This window comes from Hoplias malabaricus, chromosome 15, assembly GCF_029633855.1.
Source record: "Hoplias malabaricus isolate fHopMal1 chromosome 15, fHopMal1.hap1, whole genome shotgun sequence".
Taxonomy (NCBI): Eukaryota; Metazoa; Chordata; class Actinopteri; order Characiformes; family Erythrinidae; genus Hoplias; species Hoplias malabaricus.
In genome coordinates, this window is record NC_089814.1 from 20,822,772 (window position 1) to 20,844,090 (window position 21,319).

The following is a 21,319-nucleotide window of genomic DNA, read 5'->3' on the forward strand; positions in this document are numbered from 1 at the left end:
ACTTCCACAAGCTTGCGGGCATTTTAATGAGTCATAATAACTTCATTTAAAACCAGCTGAGCAGAAAATAGATTGGAGAGGAGCCTGTGGCCAGTATGGATTTGTTTTTTTGTCAGGCCCCTTTCCTTTCATCGGCGAAGGCCGGACCCTCTCTGCCAGGCCTGATGACGGGCCGCTGAATAGCCGACCACTCTGCGTGGATTTATCATATCACTTTTCACCTCCCTTTCAGATCGCATTCTCACTCGGCACCGATTTGTCCATTTAAGCCTGACGCGTGCGAGAGCTCGAATACAAAGAGCTTTGTGAGCGTCCTATCGTTTGTGTCTTTCTGAAATGCACCAAAGCTGGTCGCAGTCGTCGATGTCATTTTATCCCTAATGAAACACCTGCTCCAGTACTGTAGGAGTTTATTTAGACCACCAGTCAGATAAAGTTATGCAGAGATCTTATAGATAGCTTCTTTGAAGTCTAAAATGCGAGTGCTTGCATCCAATCAGATCTATTCACTTCTACGTTAGGCTCAATTCATGAACCAAAACAGCCATTCTAGCCCATAATCTAACGGCTATAAACACACACACACAGATTTGGTGCATGTGGAGAAGAAACCTTACCTAATTGGAGCCATTCACCCTTCTGTTTAGGCTTAGAATGCACTGATATGGGATTTGCAGGCTCTAAACTATAGCCAATAGTATCCATGTGTATATCTGTCAACACTGATATCTGCGGTACACTAGAATAAGATTATATTCAGTTATTGTAATTTATTATTATTTTTGTATTATTTAAATCTAAAGAGAACATGGGACTCCTAACAACCTTCAAAACTGTCACCATCAGGTAAACGGATCTGTCTCGCAGAAAAAATTAAATGTGTGGACATTGTCCACGTGAAAGACTTTGGCCGAGTAATTTAAATATTTATAAACAGCTTTCCTACAATTTACAAATAGACTAAAATGTCCATCCACATGTTTTAGTGGAGTAATGCTTTTCTTTTATTTAACAGAACACATGCATTACATGTCAGTAATAGGTAATTATATGCAAATCCAAAAATATTAATATTTTTTACTCTCCCTGGTCTAAATATCATATTTTTATTCCTCCAGTGCAGACGGATGTATTAGAATCCACATGTTGCCACTCTGTTCCAGAAGTGTTCAAATTAGATGTAATCTCAGATTAAAAGGGGCAATTGACAACGTGCTGCGATTATCTGCCTCCAGAAAAAAGGGCCTCGAAGCTGAGGCTGTAGTGACATAACAGTGTCTCCAGCATTAGTGTGATTATTAGATTAGGATTAAGAGGGTTATCTGTTGCTGGGGCTTAAATAAGTGCAGGAATGTGTTGGCACCCACTGTTCCAGTTCAATTGAGTTTCAGCGAGCGGGTGGGCACACCTCTGGAGCAGCTACATCACACACTGTGCCGCATGTTAAAAAGGGTCTGTTTTGTGTCTCACACACATACACACACACACGCATGGGTACCATAATAGTGTTGAAATGTCTCAGTACATCCACCCACCGAAAACTCACCTGCCCTTTATCTGGGCGGAGGCTTCTGTAGTGTGTGTGTGTGTGTTTGCGTGCTGTAGTGTGATAAATGCCTCTCTACTGCTTATCCCATTCACACACATCTGTTTCCGTCTGCCTCCTCTCCACCACAGGGGTCATCTTTATTCCAGACCCACGCGTCTTCCTCTCCCTCCGTATTTAGACGTGCACAACGCACTTCTAGGTTTCCCTCCCTGTCTTCAGCTCTCATGCCAGAGAAGCAGAGCTTTTAATTATGGATTTCATGTCTGATGGAAGCCCCCCCACTGACATAAGGCAGTCAGAGACCTCCAGGAAATCCCGTTACCATGTTTGCGGGTCAGTTTCAAGCCACAATAACATCCATGGAGCGCAAAAGGCAAAATTGGAGGAAACATGATTTACTTCCCATGTAATGGCAATAAAAGTAAATGCTCTCGGAGGACGGCTTTTTATTGCATTATGTAAGTTTTGGACGATGGCTTTGGGAAACTTTTAGATCAATTTCTTAGTGCAGATTAAAAAGCTATGAATCCCATTTATGGTAGAGTTCCCTCGTGAAACGCTCTTTGAAACTTTTATATTTCGGATGAAGAGAGAACGAAGCGCTGAGCAAAGATCTGCCGACGGCGCTTTCATGTGAAAAAAAAAAAAGCAGGAGCAGAGAGAGAGGGAGAAAAAAAAAAGATAAAAGCAGTCCCAAAGCCATCTGGAAGTAGCCAGGACACACAAGGGTTGCTTTTATGCTCCCCATTCCACTGGGAGGTGCAGCATGAAAAGCAGCCATGCATATTGTGTTATTACTGTTGCAGCCACATATATGGATCAGAATACTAATCTGAGGCCGGCTGAACGGTTTTAGTCCGGCTCAAAATACCTCCATTCGGCTTCCATTTGACCAGCATTGAAAGGCTCAATGGTGACACGGCTAATTAATGTTTAATAGACAGCCACTGACCAGGCGTAGCTTTTTCGAAAAACACTCTGGCCCTAAAGTAGCAGGCGTACAGTTGCAGGTAAACAAGAGAATCCAATGTGTTACATAACCCACTCAAAGCGCCTGGGCCTGTAGGGTTGTATGTTTATACTTAGCAATTAGGCTTGTTTGTTGCCGTGTAAAGTACTGCACAGCACATATTGAGATAAAATGTAATTAAAGCACACACAATTACGTAGGTCTTATCTCTTACACTTTAACTGACCTCCTTGATTTATTTATGGTGATTAGTTGGCAATTTGCATAACTCAGTAACGCAGAAATAAAGTCTGATATATATCTACATTAACATATACTGTATATTGTCACTGTCCAATCAAAAACATGCATCTCCAAAATAGTAACTTTACAGTAGTTACTAGGTCATTTTCAGCATTTTTATTGGTCAATTCAACATGAAATTATCACACAGTATGAAGAGGACAGCCAGTCCAAGTCCAAATGGTGATCTCTGATGTGTGCACTGTGCTGTACGTTCCTAGGTTAAGTGTTGAGGAATGTTTAAATGGCTCTACATGGTTTCATTTTAATTAGTATTAAACTCTAATGATAATTATATCATGAAAAAAATATAGCTATTGCAATTGCTAGTGTGTATGATTTGCTAGGGCACATTGATCTGTTTGTTGTATGTTTCTACAGAACGTCTGAGGGTCAGAGAGAGGAAGGAGCACAGTGTTGGGATGTGTGTCAGGACATTGTAAAAAAGGTTTAGTGAGGAAGTCTGAAGAGGTGTCACACTGTCCATTTTTGTGAAGAGAGGTCATTTATGGAAGTGTCTCTTTCTCTCTTTCTGTTCCCTTCTCTCTCTCTCTTTCTCCCCATTTACTCCTCTTTCTTACACTCCCCCATACACCAGGGCTGTCTTTCTCTTCCTCTTTCCTTCTTCTTAAAGTCAAGGAAGTTTCCTTCACAAGAAAGCAAATGACATAATGGAGCTAAAGGGGAGTGTTGTGTGTCACTTGTGTGGTAAAAGGCATTAGTAAAAGCTGACCATTTTTTATGTTTCCATGATCCCAAATGTATAACTGATAGTTTTGTCTTTTTGAATCTGCTGGTGATTAACATTTTTATGGCTGTACCTAATGGAGAGGGAGTGAAAAAAAAATAATTTGGAATCAAACTCTAAACAACTATGTAAATCACTGCACCTGAGAGCAGTTAAACTCTGCATGTTTTCCGCTGTTCCTGTTGTTTTCATTTTTTTTAGGATTCATTTCCTATTATCCCAGCTCCGCTGTTTGCTGCGGTTGTTTGACTTGGCTCTCCGATCGGATCTGGAGAAGCTCAGCCGTTCCTGGCGCAAAGAATTTTCAGCATCACCCTTAAGATTTTCCCTTTTGAAAAATGTGTCGTTGAGGGGGAGGGGGTGGTTTGTTTGGCCTCTCACTGTCAAAGGCAGGCGTAAAATATAGAACCCAGTAATCAAACTGTTATACATAATGGCTTCTACTGTGTCACTGTGTCCTAGTTACTGTCCCATAGGTCATTGTGTGGCCTGCTGCCCCCCACCCCCCTAGGGGCTTCTGACCCCAGTCTTTAATAAACCAAAGTCTGGCTTTGAAAACGTGTGACTTGAAAGCAGGAAATAATGGGCCCTAAACACTAAATCTTTACAAGTTATTGACCTGTGGGGAGAGCACACGTACAGCAGCCTCTGTTAACTGGGTACAGCAGCAGCATTGGCCTGGCTTTGGACTCTCTCGCTCGCTCGCTCTCTCTCTCGCTCTCTAACTGTCTGACTGGCGAGCGCATGAGTGCATTTGTCAGTTCCTGGTCAGCATTTCTCACATCTCAAACAAGCCCCAGGCTCCCCAGAGATACTCCAACCATGAGGCCCCACATGCTTTTTTTATTGCCAGACCATGTTGGCTCTAGTTTAATTTGATCACCACTATTTCTTGGACACACTCTTATTGGCTCCCTGTGTCGATAGATACCAGCTCATCCAGTAATATTTCAAGAAATTCTGGTCCTCCAATCAAACCATGAAATCCCAGGCGAATGAGGCAAGGCGCCCCTCCCCACCGCTGCTGTCTTTAGCCATAAAGGCATTTACAGCACTGTAAAGGCACCTCAATTGCCATATCCAGCGGCTTGCTGAAGTTTCGGTGGTCGTTCGGGGAAGGGTTCACCGCATGGTCAGCCTCTCAGGTTCTGCGGTGATAAATAAGAGGGCTGGTGGGAAGGGCTCCCCTTACAGCCGACCTCCCAGTTATTGATCAGCCAACACAGCCCCACTTCTCGCTCCAATTTTGCCATGGCACTCTCAGCTCTCTAGACCAGCTTTATGGCTTGTTCTGCTGTGGTTGATGACCCCAGGAATCCACATTTTAAAACAAGAGAAAAGTCACATTTTCCTTTTTAATTTTACTGATTTATTTTTTTATATAAGAGTTTGATTATAGTTAAAGTAAAACAGCTCAACTGGAGTTTTTCGTGCTCATCTTGTCACTACTAGATATTTAAATGGCTACTGGTTTCATGGTAAACCACAGTAAAATTCCTGAGAGATAGTATTTCTGTTTCACATTAAATTACTGCAATAACCACAATTTGAAAAATTGGCGTTATCAGCCAAATGCTTATTTGTCAGTTTTTTTTTTTTTTTATAGGAAAGAGTCACCACACGAACACCCTTTGAAATAGGGAACTCAGACACATTGAAATTTTTCAGGCGACATGAACTTGGCTTAGTTGTGACATAAACACATTAACGGTAAGATATCGAACAATAATGCACAATTTGTACTTAATTCTAATAGTAACATCATCTACTATGAGCCCATGTTGTTTTGCTGTATAAAAACAGCAGTACAAAGGCTAAAATCAACATATGACATAATAAATCTTAACAGAATCCATGCTTTCTTTTTTAACTTCCCACACAAACCACATGAACGCAGCCAAGTCAGGGGAATGACGAGTCACGGGGAGAACTACCACCCAACTTGCACTTGCAAGCAGCAAAAGTTAGGAGCAGTCTCCCAGTGAAGCTCCACACCGCACATCGTGGCTTTGTTTTGTGTCTAGGCAAACATGGTGCTGTGACAGAGCCATGGTGTGGTGCCCAGTCTTACCTCCCCATCCTGATTTCACCTCCCAAGGCCCCTCAAACCAGGGGAGGTGAGCTTGAGCCTCCTCCACATAAGATTGTGGAGCTTATGTGATTTAACTGATTTTCTTTGTGCCCCACCTTAAATTTTGAAGTTTTTTTTTTACCTTAAAGAGAGCTTGTAACATTAACGTTAATTTCCACTTTAAATGGTTTAATGCTACATTCAAGGGACTTCAATTTAGTGCAAATATTTCCACAAGAATAACAAAATTGAGGGTTATAATTTATGATTACTGATTACATGTTAAACAAAACCCATTACAATGATTGCTATCTTAATCTCATGGCTTTTACAGCTCAATATAACTAATATATATATATATATATATATATACACAGCATTGTTCAGTTTTGTTTAGATGAGTACATCTTGCTGTTAATTTTGTGTTCAAATAAAGTTGGTGACATGATTTTTAGTTTGTATATTAGTACTTTTTGAACGTTTCAGCACATTTAAAAAAAAAAACATGATAATAGTAATAGTCGTGATAATTTTTGCCATGATAATCGTGATATAATATTTCAGTACCATTAAAAAGCACTATAGTCACACCAATGAACATATTTCTATACGACAAAGCGTGGAGCCTATAGCAGTTAACACAAATAAATTGAGAAACAAATGCACGATTGCCGTATTTCAGCGATTACAGGAATGAGTTTTTAAAGGAGCTTACGTTCTTGGGGGATCTTGTGAGCTTATTTAGGTAGAACGTATACTCCAACCTCTTCAAAAAGCACTCAAAATGAATTCGACCCCATAAGCCGCCGTGTGTTATGCCGGGGTCAGAAGTGAAGCCTGTCTAGTCCACTATTTCCTATAGCAGCTTTTCATTAGCCGGCGTCACCAGTCCACATCGAGCGTGTCCGAAGCATTAGAGCGGAGCTTCTTGACATGGCTGGCCACAGGGCATTGGGATTGATCTCGCTCATTGTGGTGGATTGCTTTTTAAGCGCAGTTCAACGCTGGGAGATGGCAGCGAGATGCAGGAGGGCCAGTGCTCATTTCCTGCCTCTTCACACCAGCCTGGCCCCTCTGGTTCCTCCCCGGCTCAGCTCCTGTTACCTCGGCTTCTGAAGGGCCTTTGTCCCGACTCTACGGCCGAGGGAGAACCACTCCATGTCATCATTTATAGGAACCATGGTTCTACACACACAGGGTGAGACAGGAAGCGGAAAACACATGGAACCTTTCACCTTCGGTGGCCCCGTTTGCTTCGGGGGCTTGAGGGATTGGGGGCTTGTTTGGGGGCTGGGTGGGTGGAGGCGGGGTGACCAGTTGAATCCAGGACACGCCAACAGGGTCACACTCGAGCGCTTTCCTGTTAGTGATGTTTACTTTGCCTCCATGTGCAGAGATCAGACCCCAGGCACCACACCACAGACGTCTGTCTCCTCTGTACGTCTGCAGAGTATGTGTGTATGTCTGCGTGTGCATGTGCACATGTGTGTGAACTGAAATGCCCCCACTGTCTCCAGAGCCATGGAGCTAAAGTGACTGCATTGTACAAAGGCCCACACACTCACATACAGGCTTACATCTCTCTCTCTCTCTCTCTCTCTCTCTCTCTCTCTCTCTCTCTCTCTCTCTCTCGCATGAATGCTTCCGCTCATTCCCACTCTTCCTGTCTCTTTTTTTGTATATCTCTCAGAATCATTCTTTCACCCTCCTGTCATCCCGTGTCTCCTCTTCTCTCTGTTTCTCTCTGTATTTGTTTTTCATTTACCTATCTTTCCTAACATATATATCTCCTGCTCTTCCGCACATGTTTATTCCCCTTGTTTTTGCTCTCTGTTGCTCCTGTTGCACCTCTCTCTCTCTCTCTCTCTCTCTCTCTCTCTCTCAGACAGGCAAATTTGTCTGCAGGCAGAATGGATTAGGAGATTTAGCGTGCGGAAAACAAGAGCGAATGATTGTGTGACAGCGTGTTCATTTTGAGAATCAAAATTTTGGAAACGTCTTTGATGTGGGGAAGTGTATTTGTCATGTCAATATTTGTCTGCTTCTGCTCTGTCCCCAGACGTCCTCTGAGCGCGCACCGGACCGTGAAGCTATCAGAAGCAGCCCAAATATTTTCTGTTTTTATCTTTCGGCAAATCCTTCCTTTCTGTGAATGGCAGTATAAATATTAACCAGCTGACTGCTCTTCATTTTCTGATAGTGGAGACTTAACTGCCTTATCTACTGTACATGCATTGTGAGGTCTCTCTCTCTCTCTCTCTCTCTCTCTCTCTCTCTCTCCCTCTACCTTTTTAATCTCTCATTCTTTTAGCTTTCTTTTTCCTTCCCATTCATTCTCTTGTTTTGTTGTGCTTACACGCATGCATGTGCATGTCCCTTTAGTTTGTGTTTTGCCATCAGTGTGTGAGTCTTCTATGTCTGTAATCGTGCACGTGTGTGTGTGTGTTTGTGTTTATGAGGGGAATCTGGCAGACTCCCAGGATTTTTGTCTTGGTTGATAAAAAATGCTCTGCCTGCAGTACACATCTACTTGAACGAGGGAACACACAGTCCCTGGCTGTCCTTTCCAATTGGCAGACACCGTACTGCTCTGTGACTGATAAGAGGGTAGTGTAAATAAAACTGTACAGCACAGCGCGTTACTGCTGAAGGAAAGAGGGGAAAGCATGGTGTCTGCACTCATTGTTCTGACGGCACTGATTTTTCTTTTTCCTTTCCCTTTTTTTTTTCATATGGATCTTTGCTGTTTTTTTGGTACTGAGTGTACTGTCTTATATAACCCATTTGTGTAGGCTCACCGAGCATCGAGGGTATGTTTTTGTTTTTTTGCACTGTATTTGTCTACTCATGTTCTCGTTGATGCTACAGAAAGACTGAGGAGAGAGAGGGAGAGAGAGAGAGAGAGACAGACAGAGGGAGAGATCTGATCATAGGGGCTGATGAGGACTCAGTTTTATAACATTAGTGAGTGTGCTTGCTAACCCGGCCTGTCCATTACGGTCGGCTCCTTGTAGCACCCTCTGGCTTTTCTCCTGCCTGCCAGCTTCAGGATAATCCGAACCTGGATCAGTGCGCTGTACTGATCACTCCTGTGCGCTTTGCTTCCACACCCTTAATTTCACATTATCACATATTACATTAACAAGATCATTTTGATAGATAAAAAATATATATTACTTGGATTTCAATATATTAGATCATATTCCCAGACATTTGGAGGGACACAAGTAACATGGGGCTGAAAGATGTATACAGTATGTCCGAATATATATATATATATATATATATATATATATACATATATATATATATATACACATATAAACATATATATATATATATATATATATATATATATATATATATATATATATATATATATATATATATATACACATATAAACATATATAAAAGCATTTTAAAGGAACACTAGGTAAGGTGGTGGTTTTCTACCCTCCTCCAAACGTAACAAGGCAGTGCAGTTTCCGCGATGCTGAGCCCAGAGTAGCAATGACAGAGACCCTGTTCTCTTTATTTCGGTCAGTGAAGCATCAAAATGATTTTGAAGTTATCATATTAATGTGAAAATACCAACAAGTGTTCCTTTAAGATTCAGATAATCATCGTCAGCAAGGACATCCTGCTTGTATAATCCCTACAGAGAAGAAGAAACCAAAATGGGACTGTCTTATCCCCATTTGACCCTTCTCTTAAGTTGTGATGATGTGCAAGTGTGTGTTGTGCTGGTACAAGTGGATCAGGCGCAGCAGTGATGCTGGAGTTTTTAAACTCCTCGGTGTCACTGCTGAACTGGGAATATTCCACCAACCAAAAATATCTCGCTGACACCATCCTGTGTCCACTCACGAAGGACTAGAGCACGACCACCACAAATTGTGCAACAACAGATACAGCAGACAGAACTACTCTCTCTGACTTAACATCTACAAGGTGCACCAACGAGGTAGGTGTGTCTAACAGAGTGGACAGTGAGGGCACACCGTGTTTAAAAACTCGAGCGGCACTGCTGTGTCTGATCCACGCGTACCAGCGCAACTTACACTAACCACCTCAGTATCACTGCAGCGCTGTAAATGACCCACCACTCCAATTTAAACATGGTCTGTGAGGGTCCTGATTATTGACAAGAAAGGTGAAATGGGGATAAAGTATGCAGAGAAACAAGTGGTCTAAAGCCTGGAATTTGTAGAACTACGAAGTGCTCCTGTAATGTCAGTGGAGCTGATGAAATGAGCAGTGAGTGTAGATAATGGTAGGTGTTTTTAAATCCAGTCATCATTCAGTGTAAATACCTCCATTCATCCCCACACACGCACACAGTTATATATGGAATATTTGTGATTGGTCAGTATTGCAATGGCCAATAATACCATAACCACAAACAATACATCACGCAGGAGCCTGCACATCCACAAACCCGAGGCTCTCTTCTTCAGTGTGAGTGCTCAGCAGAGTGTCCTCTTTAGCTGCAGTAAATCCCTCTCTTCTCCAGTTGTGCAATATTTCAGAGGGGAAGTGAAAAAGGAACAGGCCGCAGTGGCACGTGGCACCTCTCCTGCACTTGTTGGGAACCTCGCGTTGTGTAAGGGCCCATTATGTCAGGTTCGGCCCTGCTGTGGCAACTCCAAGGAGGTAGGAACGGGGCTGGGGGAGGGGGGTGCAGGAGGAAGTGGGAGTTGTTAAAAAAAAACTGTTCTTTTATAGCTACTGTTGGTTGTTTTTTTTTTTTTTTTTCTTCTCTTCTTGTACTCAAGAGCCAGTTATTTCTAGTCTTGGCCCTCTGCTCTTTTTCTGCACCATCATTTCAGCCCATAGAGAGCAAGACTGAGGGAATGAGGGCTGGTGAAGGATTGGGGGGCTGGCAGGGCGGTAGGTGCTGGGTTAAGGAGCCAGGAGACACCGTGCCAAACCTGAAGGAGGTGTTTTTCTTCCATTTCTTTTTTCATCCCCACTTAACAGGAAAGCACCTATTGATCAAAGGGGAAGGCTAGAATTTATCACTTTAATTTCATGACTTTTTAGCAGAGGCCTGAAAGCACACTCCCGCTGGGTGGCTGTACGCCGTAGCCCCCCCTGCCAGATAATGACCCGCTCCAATAGGCCACGGCCGCCTGTGATGTGGGTGGGTTTCACACCGAGCTCCCTCCAGTTTTCTCTCTCTCTCTCTCACTTAATGTGATGATTAATGTCCTCTGAGGCTACTCCTGCAATACCTGGACCTGTCTGCTCTGTGGCCAAATGTGGGGCTGTTTTACCCCATACATTTCTATTTGTGTTCCAGCTATAGCACTGAAGGACCAGCCTGTTTGAACCAAAACACAGGTTTTGCCCCACACTCTTTATTTCCAAAGTTAGCCAGAAGTTATCAGAATAGTCAGTTATGATAAGTTAAGTGATAAAAGTCAACCACTTCCCACTCATCTCTCCAATCTCTAAACTGTGTATAGTGGCAGTTTAATTAACCCTTAGAAATGGCATTTATTGCTTGTAATAACCATCAATCTTGCTGTAAATGATTAAAATGTATCCTCTTGTTGAGTTGCCTTAGTTAACCATTTACATTGTGAATGATAAACAGGACATATCTGTATCTGTTTAAGTGAATGCTTAGCAGATTCTCACAGCACACGGATCTCATATTTATGAAGTGAAGTTGAATGCATGTTGTCTGTAGGTAAAATAAAATTCTCTAGATTTAACTATTTGATTCTGTACTTTAAGATCTCTGAGGAATATCCATTAGAGCCATGTCCTTGTAATAATAAACCCCAGCGCCGATAGCTCTACATCTGACCAGTCTGGAGGGGCATTGTGTGTGTGTGTCTGTGTGTGTGCATGGAGCAGAACGGGTTCTTGCACCACCTATTCCACCAGAGAAAGATGAAAAGTGTCTCTTCCTGTCTCAGTCAAGGGTACAGTATGTTTTGTAACTTCACAATGGTTGTGAAATGAGGCCCACGCTTCGTCTCCATCGCAGTGTTTTATCTTAACTATGATTTCCTGTTTTGATTGCTGAGGTGCTGTAACCATAGGACGTGGTGTTGTGAATGCACTGGGCCTCGTTGTAAAAAGAAGGCTCCACCTTTACTCTAGCCACACCTGCAGCGGACTGAATAAGCTTAGTACAATACCAAGGCTCTGACCTGAAATGACACCCCCCCCCAACCCCAATCAGAAAAAGCCTGTGAGTGCTGTTCTGTGCAGCCTTAGTTCCTGTGTTTGGATCCAGATTGCAACACTTCTGCACATCCACATTCTACAAGGATGACTAATGGGGATACAGTTGTTGTTGTTGTAATTTTTTATTTTTTTATTTTTTGGTGTGGGTTTGTACTGGTTAACTCTGTTTTTGACATGATAGTTACAATCTGTACAGTAGCTTTATTTAGTTATCTGTTATGAGTTTAAGCATGGTCTTTATGTTTGTTTGCAGCTGGAGAAAAGGCCATTGTGTGTGACCAGTGTGGAGCTCAGTTCCAGAAGGAAGACGCCCTAGAAGCACACAGACAGATCCACACAGGTAAGAGACTGACCCATACACTCACTGTCCAGTGGCATAGGTATGGGACCACCCAAAGATATCAGTGCACCTGTGGAACAATTGTGAATAAGGAGAACACTCCCACTTATTATATTTAGCTCCATTTGATTTCTGTTCATTTCAAACATCTCCAAAAATACATAAACAAAATTTGTAAATGTCTGACGCATTTAAATAGCACAAGAGTTGCAATTTTCTATGCACTAGTCTCTCCATAGTCACTTTGACCTGGAAATATCCATCACAACTGCCAAGCCAAACCTATCATGAGCCAATCTCACCACTGGAATTTCTAAAACAATGCCAAACTTTTTATTACATATGAAGCTTTCGTATATTATTAGAATATTTTTGCATTTGTTTAATTAGGTATAGAAAAATGTTTTGAAAAAAGTAAATATTAAACAAAATGTCACCGTTAAAGGAGCCCTATGTCATATTTTTACTTTAAAAGTACAGCTTCAAATCATTATGCTTCACTGACCTGTATTAGGCAGAGCAGAGCCCTTGTCATTGCTACTCTGAGCTCAGCACTGCAGAAACTGCACTATGTATCTTTTGGAGGAGGGTAGGAAACTACCACTCCCCTGCCCCCTTGATTTCAGTACAGTGTTGTACAAATGAATTATACTCTACTGCTGTAGGGAGAACCCAGGAGCAAATGAACAAATCTTAACTATTGTTCCTTTAAATAATGTTACATTATTTTATTTATATATTTGTCTTTGCCAAAGAACCACAACATTCCTAGTGTAGGTCAGAAAACAAACTCTGAGCATAATGTTACTGTTGGTGGTACAGTGTGATGGGCATTTGGATTCATTGCCCACATGCAAAACCTACATATTCAATGCCCATCTTAGAACAGCATTCAGATCACTCCACGATCGCTCAGAAATTATACCCAATAATATGATTATGAAGATCTGGGTGCCTCTCAGTGGCTTGTATCTTGAACTGTATTGAATATTTTAGTCCTAGTGGTGTAAAAGTGTTTACGTAAGGGAACGTTAGGCAGTGTGATGGGCCGAAGAATTTATAAACAGATAAAGCTTGAGTCATGGTCATGTGTCTGGAATCTTCTCTGGCACACAAGTCGACAGATGAGTGCTTACTGGAAAAGGGCTGCGAAGGCCAGCCAGGTTTTCTGTGGAGGGTGCTAGGGGGAAGGGGGTTATTGGTCATGAACTTATCCAAGCTGCTGGTCAGTGCAAAGCAAAGAATTACTGGGTGTGGTAATGGAATAGCCATGGACGAGCTTGGCAGGCAGTTTGTTGTCTCCATAAAAATTACGCTGCGTGAAGGAAACCTCCATGTGACGTGTGTAAGCTCATACGGCTTTATTTAGCCTACAGGGTTAAAGCAAGGCTTCTCCAGTTTCAGCTTGGGCCTGTGCTGGGCTGGCACCTCTGTGGGGTATGTGCTGATGTGGTGCCGAGACGCTGTCCTGCGCGGGAAATGACCTCTGCTGCTTGGACACAGGGCGAGAGAGGAGTTGGGGTAAAGGGGTAGAGAGCGAGAGAGTTAGTGATGTGGTGATGCATTCTGCCCTCGGTACATTGGGATCCTGCCATGCTCCGACTCCTCACTCTCCCGACAGGCCCGGCTATCTGCCCTTGGGAGAATGTTCCAGCACTCAGACGCTCTCACACATAACACACATACATACATACACACAAGTCTAGCTCTCCACAGTGTAGCTATCACTCTCACTTAGATCATTCTGTATGCAAAAAGGGCAAGCAACTGGAATCATTTGATCTCATGTAGTTTAATATTATCGTGAACTGGGACTGTGTAGGTAACTAAACCCTCTTATTGGGAAAATAAAATACGGAAAACCATCATGACCTGCTTTGGGGGAGATTTTGAAGCTGTCTCAAAATTACTGGAAGAACGTGTTGCTATTGCTGTTATTATCTCTAGAACATCACATGGAATTTGTCCAAAACTATGAGCATACCTATTAATACTCTCTAAAACCCACCATATAATAATAGTAATATATATTTTTTATTATTATTTAACCTTAATAATAATAAATTCCATAGTAACCTTGTCTTCTTGGTTAAACACCACTGTTTAACTGAGATTTCAAAAAAGAAGTGTGAAATGTGGCTTGCTTATAGTTCGTGAGGTAAATTTCCAGTGTTCATAATATACTTCATAGGTCCTAAAAGTGGGCTGTCATTATGCTTGTGAAGATCTGAGTGTTCCTAAGCAGCCTTCAACCAGACTGTGATAAGAATCATACATGCTAAGTATGTGAAGTAATTGTTAAGCTCTTGTGTAAAATGCTAATGTATTATAAAACACACTTGTTCATATCTTGTTTTCTTCTTTAGTTGAGTAAATTGGAGTCAAGGGTCATGGTAAGCACAATGCCCAGCGATTCACACTAAAACGCTCCAACGCTCTCATCAGAGAATCACTGTAAATGTAAACATCAAACACAAACACTTTCTTACACTCCAACTCTTATCTGTTCAAGGCTGATTTACTGTACAGCAGTAGACGGGGTGTGAACAGCAGTGCAGCAAAACTCTCTATATCCCTCACGCTTTTAAAGCAGCACACTGATCCCGGTTCTGGACTCTGGACGTCTGTGTGTGTCTGACGCATGTAAAGAGTTGGACATGCCCCTACTGACGGGGCCTCCACAGAGCCTTGACCAATATATGGGGCCCATTGTAAAGAGGGGTTAAACGGGGCTAACGATCAGAGAGGCATACCAGCGGAAAGCCTGGCTAAATATAGAACTGGAGTCTGGAGCAGAAAAAAAAACAAAAAAAAAAAAAAACAAATCGGGCAGCGAGACTTGTCCTCCTGCCAGGGAGCTGAACAGCAGCAAGGCCAGCCTCCCCTGTGGCTACCAGGCTTATATTTTAAATGTGCTATAACGCATGGCTAGTTTGATACGCTGGGCCTTTTTTTTTTTTTATTTCCCCCCCCCCCCCCCCTCCTTCTCTCTCTCCACCACAGTCTTTCAATATGCTCACCCATATGCTTCATTTCTGCAGCCTAGATAGACTGGAAGTGGGTTATCAGGGGGGTTTTATGTGTGAGGCAATGTGGAAAATACACTTTTTGAGAAGAGATTACAGAGGCACGCACACCATTCTGAAATGTCTTTTACGCTCACAAAATGCTTTTTAATGCCTCTTTAGTGATGGTGTGAAGCCGGCAACATGAAGAGGAATTAAAGCTGTCAGGTTATCTTTTTTTAGTTAACACTGACTAAACCAATATCCAGCTCTAACCCAACGGCTCTTTTTTTGCACAATCGCGCACAATCAGGATCAGTGTTGCTTCACAATGTCACCCCAACCCTCGTTCACAAGCACATACTGCTCCTACACATACACACAGACACACACACCTTCTCTAGTGGATATGTAACTGGGTGTTGCACCCACCGTATAAATAGTTAATGACTGTCGGCTTGGAGGTGGTGTTTACGACGGCCAAAGTTTTCATGTCGTTGTAAACATCCAGGTCTCCTTTTTCAAGTTGGCAGCTCGTCCAGTAACAGAGGCAGAGAAGTGCAGAGAGCAGCGGTCATTTCCTGTAAGGCTATCTGAAGTGCTACTGCTAATGTGGAAAGCCTCACAGGACTGAGTTATTGGAAAACCTTCTCTAGCCAAGTCAGTCATTCATGGAAAACGACATGTTTGACCCAATGTCAGAAAATACTTACATTATTCCTTACACGGCACTGAGCAAAAGTGAGAGATCTCAGTTTACTGGGTTAATTTCTAGTCAGAAGAAGTTATTTATGAGGATGTTATATAAAACAATTCACATATGTATGGACAAGGAAAGGATAAAGTAAAAGAAAAAGTTATCACGAGACACCTGTACTGTTGGAATTACTCTGAGAAGCAAAGTTCAACCAACTTCTAAGACTAAACTTTGTAATTTTCCAGGAATAATGGAAAACATCCCTTCCTTTTTTGTTTTCTAAAACTGAAAGCAGGTCTCTTAAAAAGAATGGAAGCTAAGTTATAAAATAAGAAGCATACAAATACTGAGGAAATTAAAATGAGATTTAGGTTCTAAATGGTTCTAATTTTCTTTTGTCTTTTTTTTTCTTTTAAATATTGTTGCTGTCTTTAACATTGTGTAAAATTTTTACAATGAATGCTCCAGCACTACTTGGAATAAAATATTTAACCTTGAAATCCGTTTAAAGCAATTATTACTGTTTTGGACGGGCATGTTTTTCTTTGGACAGCAATCTTATTTTTATTTTTTTTTATTTTTTAATGCACTGCATTGTTATGTTTGGAGGAGGGTAGAAAACCACCACCTTACCTAGTGTTCCTTTAAAATGCTTTTATATATATATATATATATATATATATATATATATATATATATATATATATATAAACATGTTTTTAAACAACAAAATAATATAAAAAATGTACGTAATTGCTGTTTTTATTAGAAATATGTGAAAAGGTAGTCACTGAATTCTGCACACGACGTGTTGATTTTCAGAAATAATTATTTTCCCACTGACTTTTAAATCAGTGCCATCTGCTCTCAGATCATGTCGACTCTGTGGTGTGTTGCAGCGCAGAAGTGTTAAATATGAAAAGGTGCAAGGTGCCGAATGAAAGGCGCATTCAGTTGTTTGATGGTCAGCCTCATCTTAGCAAACGCTTGGCAGTGGAGCCAAATGGCAGTATTCTGCCAGTATTCTGAAGTCATGCTCATTCCAGGGTAACACCGACCCTTCAATGGGCACCATTGTAGCCCCCGCTGTGCGTCGCTGACATCAGACAAATCAGCTGTTGCTATAGTTCAGCTTCAGGAAGGGAACTGATCCACACTGTTTAGATTTCAATGTTTTTCTTGACCTTTTTTTTTGTTATTAATTATTTACATGCACTATTAATGTACTGTTTAATCCTCTTGAGTAACCAGCATGAGTCAGGACACACCGCCTATGTAAGGAGCTAATCTTCTTTTAGAAAAACAAATATCACTGAGATGACACATGAATTATCGGATAAACATGATCTGGACGACAGTGGCACTTTGGTCCCTGTTGTTGCTGGATCACTGGCGAGGTGTTGCTCTCTGTGACGTGCGAGCTGTAGCTCTTTAAGACAGTGCAGGGGCTGGTTAAAGCACCAAAATAGTTGGTAGTGTTCGGTGCCAGGACTTTGAGAGAAAAACAACATCATGTGCTGTTGTTGACGCACAGCTCCAGCGCTGCTAGAGTCTGACCTACTTTAAAGGGCAGAGCCCAATTTGAAGAGACTTCAAATCCAGGATCACTCATCTCTTGGGATTGGAACGAAACAGTAAACCAAAAACGAAGGAGAAGGAGGGGGATGAGGGTGGGGGGGAAGAGATGCAGTCATGAATGTTGCTAAAGGGGCTTTTCGCATTTATGTAGCGTGCATTTGAAATGAGCTATTGATTTCAGTCTCAGTTCAGTTTGACTCAGTGTTTTAGTGGAGAGATATGATATGTGACGGGGAGCTGTATTTAGCTCGCCGGGGTGCTGTTATCTTCTGATGAGAGGATATGATGGGGAGGAAAGTTCTAGGTTGTCTGTGGCAGCTTCAGTAGTGTGGGTGGCTACAAATGTTGTCTGGAATCTCTGTTAACAATGCTGTTATGACACAGCAGAGGAAACGGACCAGGAAACCCCTCCATCTCCACAAGGACGGATGCCTCTCAGTGAATCACACATCCATTGGGACACTGATTAGTCAATATTAGTCAGATTTTCAGCTCCTATTTCGACCCCGGGACGCCCGAGATGTTTGCCATGCGCTCTAGTTGAACAGCGGCTGTTGCATAGGGAGGCAGGGTTGGGGACTTTCGATGTTGTTTCCAGAGAAGCTCAAGTGAGCAAGGCAGAGCAGCTGACTGCATGTAAATCCAGAAAAAATGGCAACAACTGCCCCCCTCTCTTCCCTCTCGATTTCCCCACGTCCTTTTTAAGTCTTGTGTTACAGGGAAAATATGCAAACCATTTTGGATAGGGAACAGTGGATTTGCTCAGTGGGAACACGGCGTGACTCCAGCAAAGCAGGCCACAGAGTAAACACTTTCTTTCTCAAGCCAGAAATAGTTTTGACAGAGAGAGAAAAGCAGGAGGACAACATGGCTGTGTTGTGGTGCAGAGAGAGAGAGAAAAAACAGCACACAAACCCCCACTCCTTCTTTTTTTTCTCTTGTTTCTTTTACACCCCCCCCCCCTCCCAACCCCACATCTGAAAATATCCTGTAATCATGCCCCCAGCACCCTACAAAATACCCCATCCTCACCCCTCTGCTTCAGAATGTGCCTGTCACTCACAAAGTGAGGCCTGTGCCACTGGTAAATAAAGGTCATGTCATACATGTCCATTATCTCAATCATAGCGGTGCGGGCTGCACGTCTGTTAAGCATTTAGTTAATTGTGATGTTATTAAGTTGTCAAAGTGCATTAAAGTTGCTCAACACAATGTGGGGGTCTGTGCAGTGGAGAAGGTCCTTTCACAGATTTGTACAAAGGCTAATTTGTTAACTCCAGGTTTATTTGGCAATTCATCTTGAGGCTTGTTATCCAATAACTACTATGAATTACTCAGCAGCTACTATTAAACTAATATGGAAGGTATACAATAATTAGAGTAAAGAAGACAAATAAGGACACATTTGACAGGTCCTTAAAGTTAAGAGTTAACCCCAAACTAGCATTTAGTTTTTAATAATGCTGATCCCGTTTAAATCATAAAAGCCTGCTCATAGTATAGAAAGGCTCAATATTTACTATTCCTTACATTACGCACTATAAATTGCACTATTATAGGGAACTGAATTCTCCGGTGTAGGGAACAAATGTGGACAGTTCCGCTGTGTGTTACGGGTATCCACGCTCCGCTAGGATACTTCAGTTGTACATTACTTACTTTGGTGCATTGTGGGATTGATGGGAAAAACGATTCACTGTTTTTAGATCTTAATACAAAATGGTGGAATCCTAATAAAGTGCACTATATAGTGAATAGAGCAGTGTTTCAGACACAGCCAATGTGCTTTTTGGACTGCCATGTTTTCTATCTCCGCATAAAAGAAGCACATTTCTGCCTTTTTTATCAAAGTTGCTGTGGTAGAATTAAACAACAGTCAGTATTCATAAATAAAATAGAAAGAAATATTTATATCCATGTTTAATTTAGCATTAGAGTAGATTCTAAAGCAGCAGTAGACATATTTTTGCCTTAGAACTGAAGAATTAAAACGAAAATGGGATCAAATATATTAGCTTTTTTAGGCATGCAGTGAAACTGAAACTCTGTTAAAGGAAAGGAAAACGATACATCCGTGCACTATTTGCTCTAGTGTCCATATCCGAAGGTTGAAATGGTTAGTTTGGCCGAAGCTTGTGTGGCAACAGAAACGGCGTCCATGTGCCGGTCAGCTGCCGATGATTAAATGACTTATTAGCTGTGCCAGACTCTATCCCCATATCTCATTTTACATCCATTACTGCGCAAGCTGTCCCCCACTCCAGCGGAGGGCCCATCTGTCTGAGTCCCTCTCACTCTGTGTATAGCGTATTTACAGTCAGATTCTGCTGTTGATTTATAGTTTGAGGGTAATTATTGTAGTCACTGTCATTCTTTTTGTGAGGCAGTAAGTTAAAAATCACCGGGAAGCTTTAGATTAGGGCCGTCTGTTTGAAAAGCTTTTTAAGAAAGTCTCTTCTGGTTTTGAGCGTACTGAGCACATAACAGGTGGCATAGCTCAGGCTTTCAGAGCCCAGAGCCTTGCTTCTGCATTAGTGTTTGACCTGCGGTCACACAGAGCTTTTTTAGCGTCACCACGAAGGTCTTGGGAGGAAATGAAGGGACTGAAAGGCTTCATTTGAATGTGGTGATTGGGATTGCGTTTGGTCCAGCTGAAGCAGCGACAACCTCGCTCCTCTGTGATGCTTAAACGCTTTGAAGTGGTCTTGTGTGTGCGTGTCCTCACAACCACACTCTTGAACAGAAGGCTTTTTCTCCTCTTTACATCCCAAAAATAAGGAGCGTGCAAGTGCTTTGGCCGCTGTATCAGTGACCAAATTAAATCAAGTGCCGGCCGTGCTAGCCTCTCTCGCTCTCTCTCTGTTTCTCTCTCTCACACTTTTTTTTTTCTTCCCCCCCAAACTAATTTTTTCCCCAGATAGGATCTAAATGAGTTTTCCAGTGGCTGCGATGCTCAGCTGGCTGATAGATACCATGTGCAGACGTGCAGCCAACACCCAGAAGTAATCATCTGCTGGCAAGAATGTTTAGCCATTAGGCGAAGTATAAATTCCCACAATGAGTCGCTCTTTTATTGACTGACTCCTTGCATTCTGGTCACAGTCTGGGTGTGTGTTCTGCCTGGGAATGTAGGCTGCCAGCCCTTTAGAGAGAATCTTCCTCAGACCCACCACCACGATGCTGCTACGGGCTTCTCCTTGCTCCTCGGGGCTGGCTTAGCACTGGATGGTGGTGGTCCTTTATAGGGACTCCGCATGACGGCCATAGCCCACATTGTCTCCCTCCACCAATTTGACAGCAAACGCTGATATCTAAATCCGTTTGGCCCGGCATTGGGGGAGAATCTCCACAAGAGAGGGGCTTTGATGAGCATTGTGGGGTAAAGACAGCAGCACATGTCCGGAGGGAAATATCTATATAAAAAAAGTTTTGTCCGGAGATTATGGACTCCTGTAGGCCCAGCGATTCACTTGCTGAGAAAAGGAGCCAGCAGGAATCTCCCAATCCACTGGCGACCTAGCCAGAGATGTGTTGCATCGGTCGCATCTACAATGAGACTCATCCTGTGTCGAACAAGCATTAACCCCCCTTGCTCAGATCTGAATGTATTGTATCTCAAATACTAATGGTCATAGTTAATTAGTTAGCGTGGAGGAGGAGGTGCGATATGAGGAAGAAGATGGGCTCAAAGTACAGGCAAATCTTTTGCGATGATAAAAAAGGAGTGTACGCACACAGAGAGACGCTTTTGTGATTGAGTTTCCCACCTTGAAGTATCCCTGTAATGGATTAACCCCTGTGCCATGAGTGGCTGAATAGAAAAGGATTCACTAGAGGCGCAACGGCGAAGCTCCACAATGGACCAGGCTCCTTTTGT

General features: G+C 42.3%; 1 protein-coding gene across 1 annotated transcript in view; it reads left to right on the forward strand.

The window, feature by feature from the left end:
- zbtb16a (zinc finger and BTB domain containing 16a) overlaps positions 1 to 21,319 on the forward strand; it is a 115,440-nt gene that overhangs the window by 61,071 nt on the left and 33,050 nt on the right. Inside the window, exon 5 of the mRNA XM_066646566.1 lies at positions 12,076 to 12,162. Coding sequence (XP_066502663.1) covers positions 12,076 to 12,162 — 87 coding nt within the window. The remainder of the gene's footprint in view (positions 1 to 12,075; positions 12,163 to 21,319) is intronic.